A 15123-nucleotide genomic window follows, 5' to 3' on the forward strand; every position below is an offset into this window, starting at 1 on the left:
AATAACCAAAACTACTTTACTGCCTGTTAAATGCAAGCAACAGTTTTAAAAGCAGAAGTCAGAGAAGGCCAGTGTCACTGTTTAGAGCCTGATTGTGAATCCTGTACGCATCCTGCAGACCTGGTGCACCAACACCACCAGAGTGAGAGTAAATTAGACAAGAACATATTGATGAATCCTGGACTTGTGCGTACAGGTTTGTGAATGAGGCCCAACATCTGTACCTGCCTCAACAATCTGTATCAGCCAATGAAATCGGCTCTTAAGCTCTTATGTCTATTTTCTGGGATCATTCTGGGATCATTCGGATGTTCTCCTGCATCCACAGTGGCGTTGGTGTCATCCCTGACCTTTGACCTCCTCGCTCCTGGCTGCTGCAGGTTATGTCTACAGTCTGAGGCTCTTTCCCTGCTGTCACACTAAGTCGCTCCGGATGTCAGCTAAATGCCTGAAATATTAAATCTGCACCAGCCGATTTATTTTCCTGTGAGAATCCACTTATCTGTGTGTGAGTCACAAAGTGAAGCGGCTCTGCAGATTAAAACCCTGCTGTCGGGTTTGTCATCCACACAAGACAAATCCAAAGTTTACAGTCAAATCCAGATGATTTTCTGATCTTCTACACTCTTATCCACATACTGAGACAACAACATACCTCCATTTAACAGACTTCACCCCCGTGTCCAGCTTCTCACTGTGGACTGATTGGAGGTTATATTCCGACTCTCGAGTAAAAAACTATGTGGATTTACTTTAAATGCAAGACTGTGTCATCTCTGATATCCCTTAAAATCTGCAGGACGAGTCATCCAGCTCTCGTTTATCTCAGAGTTTTACTTCCTGTCCATCAAAAATATATCAAAAAGCAAAATTACTAAATCAGGACAACAAATTGTTAAATTGACAGAATGGATTCATATATCAAGAACAGAAAAAACTAAATCAAGAGTTCAAATAACTTGAATGTCGTAACTGCAAAAGATGAAAACTATAAAGAGATTACACAGAGAGATGATTATTAATATTTTACCAGCTTCGCTCTGAAACAGGTTTTACATGTGATTATGTAATGGAGCGTACGCAGTCGCTGCAGACCTCCAACAAGCTGCAGACCTCCAACAAGCTGCAGACCTCCAACAAGCTGCAGACCTCCAACAAGCTGCAGACCTCCAACATGCTGCAGACCTCCAACATGCTGCAGACCTCCAACAAGCTGCAGACCTCCAACATGCTGCAGACCTCCAACCTCCAACAAGCTGCAGACCTCCAACAAGCTGCAGACCTCCAACAAGCTGCAGACCTCCAACAAGCTGCAGACCTCCAACCTCCAACAAGCTGCAGACCTCCAACATGCTGCAGACCTCCAACATGCTGCAGACCTCCAACATGCTGCAGACCTCCAACAAGCTGCAGACCTCCAACATGCTGCAGACCTCCAACAAGCTGCAGACCTCCAACCTCCAACAAGCTGCAGACCTCCAACAAGCTGCAGACCTCCAACCTCCAACAAGCTGCAGACCTCCAACATGCTGCAGACCTCCAACATGCTGCAGACCTCCAACATGCTGCAGACCTCCAACAAGCTGCAGACCTCCAACCTCCAACATGCTGCAGACCTCCAACAAGCTGCAGACCTCCAACAAGCTGCAGACCTCCAACCTCCAACATGCTGCAGACCTCCAACAAGCTGCAGACCTCCAACATGCTGCAGACCTCCAACCTCCAACATGCTGCAGACCTCCAACATGCTGCAGACCTCCAACAAGCTGCAGACCTCCAACATGCTGCAGACCTCCAACATGCTGCAGACCTCCAACAAGCTGCAGACCTCCAACATGCTGCAGACCTCCAATATGCTGCAGACCTCCAACCTCCAACATGCTGCAGACCTCCAACAAGCTGCAGACCTCCAACAAGCTGCAGACCTCCAACATGCTGCAGACCTCCAACATGCTGCAGACCTCCAACAAGCTGCAGACCTCCAACAAGCTGCAGACCTCCAACAAGCTGCAGACCTCCAACATGCTGCAGACCTCCAACAAGCTGCAGACCTCCAACATGCTGCAGACCTCCAACAAGCTGCAGACCTCCAACAAGCTGCAGACCTCCAACATGCTGCAGACCTCCAACATGCTGCAGACCTCCAACATGCTGCAGACCTCCAACAAGCTGCAGACCTCCAACATGCTGCAGACCTCCAACAAGCTGCAGACCTCCAACATGCTGCTGACCTCCAACCTCCAACATGCTGCAGACCTCCAACAAGCTGCAGACCTCCAACAAGCTGCAGACCTCCAACAAGCTGCAGACCTCCAACCTCCAACAAGCTGCAGACCTCCAACAAGCTGCAGACCTCCAACATGCTGCAGACCTCCAACCTCCAACATGCTGCAGACCTCCAACAAGCTGCAGACCTCCAACCTCCAACAAGCTGCAGACCTCCAACATGCTGCAGACCTCCAACATGCTGCAGACCTCCAACAAGCTGCAGACCTCCAACCTCCAACATGCTGCAGACCTCCAACAAGCTGCAGACCTCCAACAAGCTGCAGCCCTCCAACATGCTGCAGACCTCCAACATGCTGCAGACCTCCAACAAGCTGCAGACCTCCAACAAGCTGCAGACCTCCAACAAGCTGCAGACCTCCAACCTCCAACATGCTGCAGACCTCCAACCTCCAACATGCTGCAGACCTCCAACAAGCTGCAGACCTCCAACATGCTGCAGACCTCCAACATGCTGCAGACCTCCAACATGCTGCAGACCTCCAACATGCTGCAGACCTCCAACAAGCTGCAGACCTCCAACAAGCTGCAGACCTCCAACAAGCTGCAGACCTCCAACATGCTGCAGACCTCCAACCTCCAACATGCTGCAGACCTCCAACAAGCTGCAGACCTCCAACAAGCTGCAGACCTCCAACAAGCTGCAGACCTCCAACATGCTGCAGACCTCCAACAAGCTGCAGACCTCCAACCTCCAACAAGCTGCAGACCTCCAACCTCCAACATGCTGCAGACCTCCAACAAGCTGCAGACCTCCAACAAGCTGCAGACCTCCAACAAGCTGCAGACCTCCAACATGCTGCAGACCTCCAACAAGCTGCAGACCTCCAACCTCCAACATGCTGCAGACCTCCAACAAGCTGCAGACCTCCAACAAGCTGCAGACCTCCAACAAGCTGCAGACCTCCAACCTCCAACATGCTGCAGACCTCCAACATGCTGCAGACCTCCAACATGCTGCAGACCTCCAACATGCTGCAGACCTCCAACAAGCTGCAGACCTCCAACAAGCTGCAGACCTCCAACAAGCTGCAGACCTCCAACAAGCTGCAGACCTCCAACCTCCAACATGCTGCAGACCTCCAACATGCTGCAGACCTCCAACATGCTGCAGACCTCCAACAAGCTGCAGACCTCCAACCTCCAACAAGCTGCAGACCTCCAACAAGCTGCAGACCTCCAACATGCTGCAGACCTCCAACAAGCTGCAGACCTCCAACAAGCTGCAGACCTCCAACCTCCAACAAGCTGCAGACCTCCAACATGCTGCAGACCTCCAACCTCCAACAAGCTGCAGACCTCCAACAAGCTGCAGACCTCCAACCTCCAACAAGCTGCAGACCTCCAACATGCTGCAGACCTCCAACATGCTGCAGACCTCCAACATGCTGCAGACCTCCAACCTCCAACAAGCTGCAGACCTCCAACATGCTGCAGACCTCCAACCTCCAACAAGCTGCAGACCTCCAACAAGCTGCAGACCTCCAACCTCCAACAAGCTGCAGACCTCCAACAAGCTGCAGACCTCCAACCTCCAACAAGCTGCAGACCTCCAACAAGCTGCAGACCTCCAACCTCCAACAAGCTGCAGACCTCCAACAAGCTGCAGACCTCCAACATGCTGCAGACCTCCAACAAGCTGCAGACCTCCAACAAGCTGCAGACCTCCAACCTCCAACAAGCTGCAGACCTCCAACATGCTGCAGACCTCCAACCTCCAACAAGCTGCAGACCTCCAACAAGCTGCAGACCTCCAACAAGCTGCAGACCTCCAACCTCCAACAAGCTGCAGACCTCCAACATGCTGCAGACCTCCAACCTCCAACAAGCTGCAGACCTCCAACCTCCAACAAGCTGCAGACCTCCAACAAGCTGCAGACCTCCAACATGCTGCCTGCGTGTGAATTACATCATCTGATCGTCTGTAAGCTGTGAGTGAAGCTTGGAGAGTGTCGGCTCGTCCAGATCGCCCCCTGCTGGCAGCCATGAGTCACCAGCAGCTGTGTTTATTAATACCACACACAGTCCTTGACAGGTTTAACACACACACACACACACACACACACACACACACACATAAGCAATGACAAATGACAAACGTATGATAGGGTGATAAACATTACATAAACAGGTTAGTTTTTTACAGTTAATACTTCATACCAGGGAACAACTAACGATTATTTACATTGTCAACTGATCGGTTTTCTGTAGTTTAAAAACCTCTGATATTCACACTTCCTCACAAGCCAGAGTGATACGTTTTGTTTTTGACGTGTTAAGATATTCAGTTGTTTTGTCTGTTCTGGGCCACCGTAGAAACATTTCTCCATAACACCTGAATCCTCTCACCTGTCAAACCTGTTTCACTGGAAAACATGAATGATCCCAATCTGATGCACAAAGTAACAGTAAAATCAGTTTAATAAACTATGAGAGACACTATGGCAGTGAACTACAGCTGCTATGAACGTTTCACTTCTACAAAGGAGGAAGAATCATTAGATATCAACCTGCACTCTGTTTGCATCATTATCCTCAATTACTTTATACAAATAATAACTTTGCTTTTGACTCTTTGAATTTAGTGAAATGAAATGAGTTAAAATGTAAAACTCTTTCTATGCTGATGCAGTTTGACGTTATTAAGAGACGAACTCAGACCGTCTCTCTCTCTCTCTCTCTCTCTCTCTCTCTCTCACCCATGTTGTATCCGTACGGAGACTCGCTGGCTCCGTCCTGCAGGCTCGCCAGGATCTCTCCTTTCCCCACATCACTGTCTCCCACCAGCAGGAACTTGAGGAGAAAGTCGTACGCTCTGGCCGGGCTGCTTCTGTGGCTCATCCTCTACGGTCCCATCATGAGACGAGACTCGGCAGCATGTAACCCTCCTCTTCCTCTTCCTCCTCTTCCTCTTCCTCCTGCAAACAGCCCGGTCCAAGAACGCAGAGACACCAAATAAATCCTCGTAAATTAAAGTCCCTCAATGATCCACGACGGAGACTCTGTGCGTGTTTACATGCACCAAACAGTCTGGTCACCCGGCTCAGATTGTGTCCAGAGAGCTACAAGTGTCCAGTGTCATCACCGACTCCGACATCTGTGCCATCTGTGCCATCCGCGCTTTTACGCACGAAGATAAAAATCCTCAGCTCGGTTCGTGGAGTCCGGACTGAGAGGGAAGAGTTGTGGGATCTCTGGCCATCCCTCCTCCGCCTCCCTGCTCCAGCGGCGGTGGTGTCAGCTGGTTGATGTGGGGGAGGAGGGGAGGAGAGGTGGCTTCCCTCTGATTGGTCCATCCGTGGAGTTGCTAGGGCAACCTGGAGCTCGGATTTGACGCCGGAGACGTCCGTCATGACGTGGGCGGGGCCGTGTCACTCTTTGCGTGACGTCATCGTTAAAGACTGTAAATTCAACTGAAAATAATACACAGATGGCATCGGACGCCACAACAACTTTATAAATGGAACCTAATTACAGCAGACTCTTGCTGGAGATGTGACGGGAGAGGTGCTTCTATACTACATATACTCTGGACATGCCCAGCACTTAAAGACTGGTGGAATAACATTCATCAGATTATATTTGAAGTCTTGCACAAAAGTTTCCAAATCTCTGCAAAACTGGCTATCTTGGGATCGACCACTGAGCTTCGGGACAATAACTTTTCCTGCTTTGAGAAAAGATGGATTATTTTGGCTCTAACAACAGCTAAACGGATACTACTAAGACACTGGAGGAAAACATACCCCCCTCCTTATGAAGAATGGACTACAACAATGGCACAGCTTGCTGCCTACGAGAGGGTGACATACTCCCTACTGGACAAACTGGATCAATATGTTTACTTGGAGCCCTTTTACTGACTGGCTGTCTGTAAGGTAGGCTAATGGTTGCCTTGATAACGTAGTGCTGTCAATGATTTATTGTGTTTATCTATTGAGAAGTATCAGTGTGGTGGTTTTCACTCATTTACAAAAGGGAGCATATTTCTGACCTAGATGGTTACCTGATTGAGTGAATTGATCTCTCCCTGCCTGTAGCCTATTATTTGTGTGTTAAACTTCAATAAAAAAGTGTGTATTATATAAAAAAAAGACAATTTAAAACAACCTGTTAAAAATGTCCAAATACATGATGAGTGGAAAGATCAACTTTAAATTAAATTATCATTATTATATAAAATATTTTTATTCACAAATCTTTTTTTTCCTAAATTATCACCAAAAATGTGTTTTCCTTCATGATTTTATAAACTCTAAAATGTTTTTAAAACCAGAGTATATTCACAATTAATTATTACAATTTAACAATATCAATATCCTGAAACAACACTCCATTTTTTAGAATTATATTTTAATGTATGAATTGTATTTTTATTTTATTGTCCACTATTTTGATTTCCCTTTAATAATATTTTATTTTCAGTTTACAGTTTAACCCATAACATATTGTTCATATTCCACTCTATGTGTGAATGAATGTTTGGTCACACAGGAAACCATCACCTATTTTATCTATCTGGATTTATTCTAAAGCGCTGCTATTCCTCTGCTGCCCCCTGGTGGCCAAAGTGAAGCACATACAGGCAGATACAAATATTATAGTTTTATTTCTCCAAAACGAAATAATTCCTAAACTTAAAGAATCTCCTTGTGTCTTATTTTCAGTGGTGGAAAGTAACAGAGTACATTTATCTGACAGCTGCAGTTGACACAATTAGAAAATGAGTCGGTCAGCAGTTTGACTGTTAAAGGCCTGAATAAATTGATCTTTTTTCTTTCTGTGAAAACAAACAGTCAAAACAGGACGACCTCAAGTGAAATCTGTTAATCTGAAACAGCCCAGAAACATGAAAAACATTAGAAACTCTTCTCTGATTATCAAAGTATATGGTTCAACAACAAAAGACAGAAGCATGTGGAGCAAAAGAGAAGTTGAATAACTGAAGAATGTTGAAATTAAGTTAAATTGAGTGTTGTTCTGGCAATTTTTATTTATCAAGAAGCACAAAGCCGGTAACGTTGTCTTTCTCTAGTTTATTCAGTCGTCTGCAGACCGACTCCTTCTGTCTCAGGCGTGAGATGAAAAAGCGAGCCCGGAGCAGAGGAAACAGTCAGATTATATACAATACATTATCATAGAAAGGGAGACATTGTTCTATCAACAACCGTCTATTCAACCGTCTCGAGGTGGCCATAGTCCCATGTCAGACAGTTACGTTTAACCATCGCACTGATCTCTGGGTGAATGCCATTGATGAAGCGGTCCCGCAGGTGCGCCTCCCATGGGGTGATTGGGTTAGCACCCCCTATGTCAGCTGGACATTGGAGGCCACTGTGTGTGTTGTGGACCTCTGTGAGTCGAGTGAGATAATCAGACACAGTCTCATTATCCCCCTGCCTGCAAGCTGATATCTTTCCCATATCCAGTCTTAGAGGGAAAGCTGCTTTGATTCTGTCACAAAGCTCAGTCACTGTTTGTCTATATTGATTGTTCATTACATGTGTCCACAATGGATTAGTCAATCTTGGTTCTTCCTCCGGGAAATTCCCAGCTACCTTTGTCCATTTGTTTCCCATTTGGATCAAGAGAAGTCGTCAAACCCACACTCTTGAACCCAGATTCCAAGTTGGTCAGTACTTGTTCACCATATTTTGTGATCATAAACCTAATATTGGGAGAAGACATTACAGGTGGATTTACAGGTGTTTCATCCTTGGTACTGTTAGAGCCCATTGTGGCAAAAAAAATAAATTTGTTTTAGATTTTTAGTTGCTTCTTCTCTTTAGGTGGATTTGTAAGGACCTTGGATTTTTATTTATTATTTATTGCTACTTCAGTTAATTTAGTGTAGATATTTTACTCACTGTTAGTTTTCTCTAAAGGTTTATTTTAATTGTGTTATTTTTACTAAACTCCTCACTTTTTTTTTTTTTTACAAGTAGAGTGAAAAAGTAAAAATATTCTATACCCCTACGTTCTTAGAACTTTAAACCTACAACTAAACGATCGTTGATGGTAATATTCAAAGCTTTTTAATGTGCACACGGACTGTCTGCTACAGTCTCTAAGGTCCCAGACCCCCGAAGCTTCAGTGATCCTACAGCGGAAAGCACCTGCCCTGTTAATACGTCTATTACACCCACCCTCGGTGGCGAGGATCTATTATAACTGATTGTACTCACCAGAAAGACAAGGTTATGTGCCAGAAAAAGTTCCTTGATCACGCCAGTGAGTGAGCGTCGGTCCTCACGTGTCAGGTCCCCCACTTCTCTACTCTCTTTGACAGGGAGGTTTGGGGCGTTTTGGAGTCCCAGACTCCAGCTGTACAGACTTAACCTGCAGCGCTGAGTCCCGAATGCCGGCTCACGGGTGACCTGCCGACAACGCCAATTGTTCTGGCAATTTTTATTCATCAAGAAGCACAAAGCCGTGACGTTGTCTTTCTGTAGTTTATTCAGTCGTCTGCAGACCGACTCCTTCTGTCTCAGGCGTGAGATGAAAAAGCGAGCCCGGAGCAGAGTAAACAGTCAGATTATATACAATACATTATCATAGAAAGGGAGACATTGTTCTATCAACAGACCAATGCCATCACAATAGGCACGTCATCACGTGTATACAATCAGGACAATAGATAATCAGCAGATTATAACATACATGATGTTCCATCAAAGGTCATTAAATCAGCATTTCATGGCATGGTCAACAGATTATGACACACACACACATACATCTAATCAAATAACATAACTACTCATTTGCTCAGACAAGATGAATAATAAGAATTTCCATTACAGTGTTAATACACATATCACACCATGATCTTTTTTGGGAACATTAGATAGATCCCAATTTGGGACGCAGCTTTTGTTATGAGATAAATAACCACTCGAACCGTATTTGTATTTTCATGCAGGGCAAATGTAACACAAAGTGCTTTACGTATTAAAAACATGTAAAAATTAGAAAGACCCTAATAAAACAAAAGATAATATACAATAAAGAAGTAATAAAACAAAGTCACTATAGAATAAAGTGTGTAACACCAGGGTTAGGGTAATGTGTGTGTTAGGTATTAAAAGGAAAACAAATATAAGAAGTAAAGAAAAGAATAAAACAACTACAGAGGAAATGTGATGAAGTCAAAGCAGACATAAAAGGTGGGTTGTGAATAAAAGGATATTCTAAGCAGTAAAACAGGTTAAAAGATAAAATAAAAGTCAGATTAATAAATAAAATAAAGTTCAATTAAAAACAGATTTGAAAAGTAGATCTTTAGTTTGCTGTAAATCATGAAAAGATATTTTATTATATTCATTTCTATTTTTCTCATAAGCCGATTTATGTCCTAACAGACCGACAATAGAGCAGAAACAAGAGGACAGCATGTAATCAGGAACACACCCACTCAAGGACATCATGTTTCCACTTGTTCAACAAATAGTTTTATCAGTGTGAATCAGCAGCTGTTTAGTCATTTATTGATCTTTGGGGCATAAATACAGTTCAGACACATCAGAGCATCCAGACTGACTGACATCAAGATTTTCATCAGATCCTCTCAGCAGACCTCTGATGATGAAGGTAAGTTTGTGACTTTATACACCTGACTGAATTAAAACTGATCAGTAGTTTCAGTCTGATTCTCTGAAATAGTCTGTTTAAAAAGTTCCAAAAATCCCAAATTACAGTCAGTTGTTTTAACAAGGTTGGACGTGAATCTTCTCTGAGTTTAGTTTTATTTTATTTTGTGTGAGCTGCTGTGTTTCTGTTGCAGCTGGTTTCAGTCTTCCTCCTCCTCCTGGCTCCAGTGTTGACCTGCTGCTTACTGCTCGACCTCCCGCTGGACTGCAGTGACATCCATAACAATGACATCAGCCAACTCAGTGGAGTGTACACCATCTATCCCATTGGAGCCACGTCTGCTGTCCAGGTACACTTCATCCTCTCTGGGACACAGTTAGAAGATGTTGGTTCAAAGATGAGTCCATCACCATGTGAAGACAGTTCAGGTTGATTCTACTAAACCAGCAGATATAACTGGAGGCTCTGTTGTAATGAACACGTTCCACCACTAGATGTCTCTGTTGTCTATTAGGTCCATCTAGTTGTATCCACAGACTGACTGTATGTCTGAGCTTTCAGCAGGACACAAACTACACATGAACCCTCACACTGTCACACAGTGGTGGAAAGTTACTCAGTACATTTACTCAAGTACTTTCTACTCCACTACATTTATTTGACAGCTTTACTTTTCAGATTAAGATTTGACACAATGGATAATATAACAAGCTTTTGAATGTCTGTAGATATCAAGGTTCATTCTATGCTGACAAAAACACAATTCTATTTTCAGGTGATAATACACCAATAAAAATTATTATCAATATATTGTATTAAATGTCTGACAGTACGTCCCCTTAATCTTACACACTGGTCCTTTTACTAATAATTTCCAAAATGACCACCAGCACACTTATTAGAGGGCCTGAGTTTAGAGATTGAGACCAGAATGACTCGTTGAAAACAATGACTGACTCAGTATTTCTAGAGAGAAGTTGAGACTTGTTGAATAGGAGTCAGTTGGAGCAGCTAGCAGCTGTCAGTGACACTTTAAGGTGCTTTAGACTCAAGACGTGGCAGCTGCTGATTGGTTGAATATAGTTTTAGTAAAGGATCACATTTACTAATGAGTGTGTTTGTGTGTAGGTGTACTGTGACATGGACTCAGCAGGAGGAGGCTGGACGGTGAGTTTTTGAACAGAAGTCATCAAGTCACAGCTGAGTGGTTTTCAGTATGAACACTTCCTGTTTGACTGTCATAATAACCCCCAGGTGTTCCAGAGGAGGATGGACGGCTCGGTGAACTTCTACAGGCCCTGGGATCACTACAAGAAGGGCTTTGGTAACGCTGCTGGAGAGTACTGGCTGGGTGAGAACAGTCATGTGACTTCATGAAACTCTCTGTTCATTAAAACAAACAAACTCTGATGTGACTTCATGTTTGTGTGTTTTCAGGCCTGGAGAGTCTCTTCCATCTGACTCTGAGTAAAAAGGTCGAGCTTCGTGTCGACATGGAGGACTTCAGTGGGAACAAAACATTTGCTTGTTACTCCTCGTTCTCCATCGACCCAGAGTCCCACGGATACAGACTGAATGTGTCTGGATTCACTGATGGAGGAGCAGGTCAGTTACTGTTAGCAGTTAGTACTTCTGTTTGTCTGATGTTTGGTTTCCACATGGAGACACTGAGGATTTCTGTCCTTATATTGGATTATTTGTGTGATTCCTTCAGCTAAAGACAGATTCACAAAGATTTTCAGCTCAGTAACAACAAATCTGTGTTCTGCTCATGTTTTATTAATTACATGAAGCTTTGGTTTTTATAAACACATTTAAAGGAAAAATGTAAATGAGCCCCAGCAGGTTTCAGGTGTTTTTATCCCTTCAACCTTTTACAGTTCTTGTCTACATGACATACTGCATGTTGTTATGTTACAGTAGCAGCAGCAGATGCAGTACTAGTAGTACTGGAAGTATTTGTACAAGTGGTGGCCATAGCAGTAGTACTGTATTAGTAGTGACAGTTGTAGTGTTAATAGTTATATAACATTATATAATATGGTGTCATTAGCAGCAGTGTTGTGATCATACACTTGTTGTTTCTTGTGTTTCTGTAGGAGACGGCCTGCTTTTTCACAACGGACAGAAGTTCTCCACCTTCGACAAAGACCAGGACTCTGACAACGATCACTGTGCCAGACAGTACCTGGGGGCGTTCTGGTATAGCAAATGTCACGATTCAAACCCTAACGGTGTTTATCGCTGGGGGGCTGATGGCACTCTCTATGCTGTAGGAGTGGAGTGGTCCACGTGGAAGGGTCATGACTACTCCCTGAAGACCATCAGCATGAAGATTCGTCCTGTGCAGTAATTCTCCAGAACGAACAAACAGAATATCTGTTGATCTCTTTCTTTCTTTCTTTCTGATCTAATCTGTAACCTCACATATATATCAAATAAATATTTCCAGCATGAATAAAAGTCAGAGTGGAGTGTGTGTGTGAGCCGCTGCTGGGTGTAAAGCGAAAAGGTCAACAGTTGAAGACCGAATTTGATTTGTCATAATTTATTGATTTCACTTCAGTCTTTAGAATAATTAATTAGAACTAGGGTTGCCAGGGCAACCTGGATCTCGGATATGACGCCGGAGACGTCTGTCATGACGTGGGCAGGGCCGTGACACTCTTTGCGTGACGTCATCATTAAAGACAATTTAAAACAACCTGTTAAAAATGTCCAAATACATGATGAGTGGAAAGATCAACTTTAAATTAAATTATCATTATTATATAAAATATTTTTATTCACAAATCTTTTTTTTCCTAAATTATCACCAAAAATGTGTTTTCCTTCATGATTTTATAAACTCTCAAATGTTTTTAAAACCAGAGTATATTCACAATTAATTATTACAATTTAACAATATCAATATTCTGAAACATTTACAACTCCATTTTTAAAATTATATTTAAATGTATTTATTGTATTTTTCTTATATGTGTACAGTGTTTTTTTTACAGCTCTAAAATGCAAAAATGGCTGAAATGTGACCCTGAAGCGTATGTAAGGGATAATAATTGAGTTGTGATGAAATGTTTATCAAATAATCAGAAGAAAAACAGTCTGATTATCTTCCTTGCACATAAAATCAACATTGTCAGTGAGGTACAGTTTGTCATCTCTTTGTGTGAATGAATGTTTGGTCACACAGGAAACCATCACCTATTTTATCTATCTGGATTTATTCTAAAGCGCTGCTATTCCTCTGCTGCCCCCTGGTGGCCAAAGTGAAGAAGCACATACAGGCAGATACAAATATTATAGTTTTATTTCTCCAAAACGAAATAATTCCTAAACTTAAAGAATCTCCTTGTGTCTTATTTTCAGTGGTGGAAAGTAACAGAGTACATTTATCTGACAGCTGCAGTTGACACAATTAGAAAATGAGTCGATCAGCAGTTTGACTGTTAAAGGCCTGAATAAATTGATCTTTTTTCTTTCTGTGAAAACAAACAGTCAAAACAGGACGACCTGAAGTGAACTCTGTTTATCTGAAACAGCCCAGAAACATGAAAAACATTAGAAACTCTTCTCTGATTATCAAAGTATATGGTTCAACAACAAAAGACAGAAGCATGTGGAGCAAAAGAGAAGTTGAATAACTGAAGAATTTTGAAATTAAGTTAAATTGAGTGTTAATACAAATATCACACCATGATCTTTTTTGGGAACATGATGATTAATTATCATATTTATCAACAAGTGTTATCAGGGCACCAGGTGGTGGGCTGTTTTCCCTCTGGAGCCATCCCGTGCTGTCTCCGTTGTCGAGTCTCTCTCTCCCACCACTTGCGATCTTCAACATTAGTGAAAATATCTCATAACATAGGATGGAAATTTACTGCAACAAAGAGCAAGTGTTAACTTCTTGACCTTCTAGCACTGTGGCCTCTTACAATCACAAGCACAATAACTACTCTACAAGTGTGGAATGCAAAGTATAATGCATACACTTTTAATCATTACTACAGTCATAAAAATAGTCACGCTAACCATTCTAACACATACTAATATAATGTATAAAAGTACAATCACCAGTAAACTGAATATAATGTTGCAAACTGATTATGCAAATGTAAAAATGAATATAAGACATTGGTGTTACTGGTTATAGGAACGTATTACTGGTTATAGGAACACAAAATGAATAAGAGATTTGTATTTTCCCATCAATTAGATAGATCCCAATTTGGGACGCAGCTTTTGTTATGAGATAAATAACCACTCGAACCGTATTTGTATTTTCATACAGGGCAAATGTAACACAAAGTGCTTTACGTATTAAAACATGTAAAAATTAGGAAAACCCAAATAAAACAAAAGATAAAATACAATAAAGAAGTAATAAAACAAAGTCACTATAGAATAAAGTGTGTAACACCAGGGTTAGGGTAATGTGTGTGTTAGGTATTAAAAGGAAAACAAATATAAGAAGTAAAGAAAAGAATAAAACAACTACAGAGGAAATGTGATGAAGTCAAAGCAGACATAAAAGGTGGGTTGTGAATAAAAGGATATTCTAAGTAGTAAAACAGGTTAAAAGATAAAATAAAATACAGATTAATAAATAAAATAAAGTTCAATTAAAAAACAGATTTAAAAGGTAGATCTTTAGTTTGCTGTAAATCATAAAAACATATTTTATTATATTCATTTCTATTTTTCTCATAAGCCCATTTATGTCCTAACAGACCGACTATAGGGCAGAAACAAGAGGACACCTTAGGTCAAGGACATCATGTTTCCACTTGTTCAGCAAATAGTTTTATCAGTATGACGCAGCAACTGTATAGTCATTTATTGATCTTTGGGGCATATATACAGTTAAGACACATCAGAGCATCCAGACTGACTGACATCAAGATTTTCATCAGATCCTCTCAGCAGAACTCTGACGATGAAGGTAAGTTTGTGACTTTATACACCTGACTGAATTAAAACTGATCAGTAGTTTCAGTCTGATTCTCTGAAATAGTCTGTTTAAAAATCCCAAAAATCCCAAATTACAGTCAGTTGTTTTAACAAGGTTGGAAGTGAATCTTCTCTGAGTTTAGTTTTATTTTATTTTGTGTGTGCTGTTGTGTTTCTGTTGCAGCTGGTTTCAGTCTTCCTCCTCCTCCTGGCTCCAGTGTTGACCTGCTGCTTACCTCTCGTCCTCCCGCTGGACTGCAGTGACATCCATAACAATGACAACAGCCAACTCAGTGG

At 42.3% G+C, this 15123-nt stretch overlaps 2 protein-coding genes across 2 annotated transcripts in view; one reads left to right on the top strand and one right to left on the bottom strand.

The window, feature by feature from the left end:
* The window catches only part of rab40b (RAB40B, member RAS oncogene family), a 22208-nt gene extending 16770 nt beyond the window's left edge, over positions 1-5438 (bottom strand). Inside the window, exon 1 of the mRNA XM_053341653.1 lies at positions 4986-5438. Coding sequence (XP_053197628.1) covers positions 4986-5127 — 142 coding nt within the window. The 5' untranslated portion in view covers positions 5128-5438. The remainder of the gene's footprint in view (positions 1-4985) is intronic.
* Positions 5439-10998: 5560 nt separating this feature from the next.
* Positions 10999-12336, top strand: LOC128381613 (microfibril-associated glycoprotein 4-like). The gene is made up of 4 exons (XM_053341660.1): positions 10999-11040; positions 11128-11224; positions 11311-11478; positions 11973-12336. Exons 1-4 carry the CDS (start codon positions 11014-11016, stop codon positions 12224-12226), a joined length of 546 nt encoding a protein of 181 aa, XP_053197635.1. The 5' UTR covers positions 10999-11013; the 3' UTR covers positions 12227-12336.
* Positions 12337-15123: the final 2787 nt, after the last annotated feature.

The sequence above is a fragment of the Scomber japonicus genome, chromosome 20 (genome assembly GCF_027409825.1).
Source record: "Scomber japonicus isolate fScoJap1 chromosome 20, fScoJap1.pri, whole genome shotgun sequence".
In the NCBI taxonomy this organism is placed as follows: Eukaryota; Metazoa; Chordata; class Actinopteri; order Scombriformes; family Scombridae; genus Scomber; species Scomber japonicus.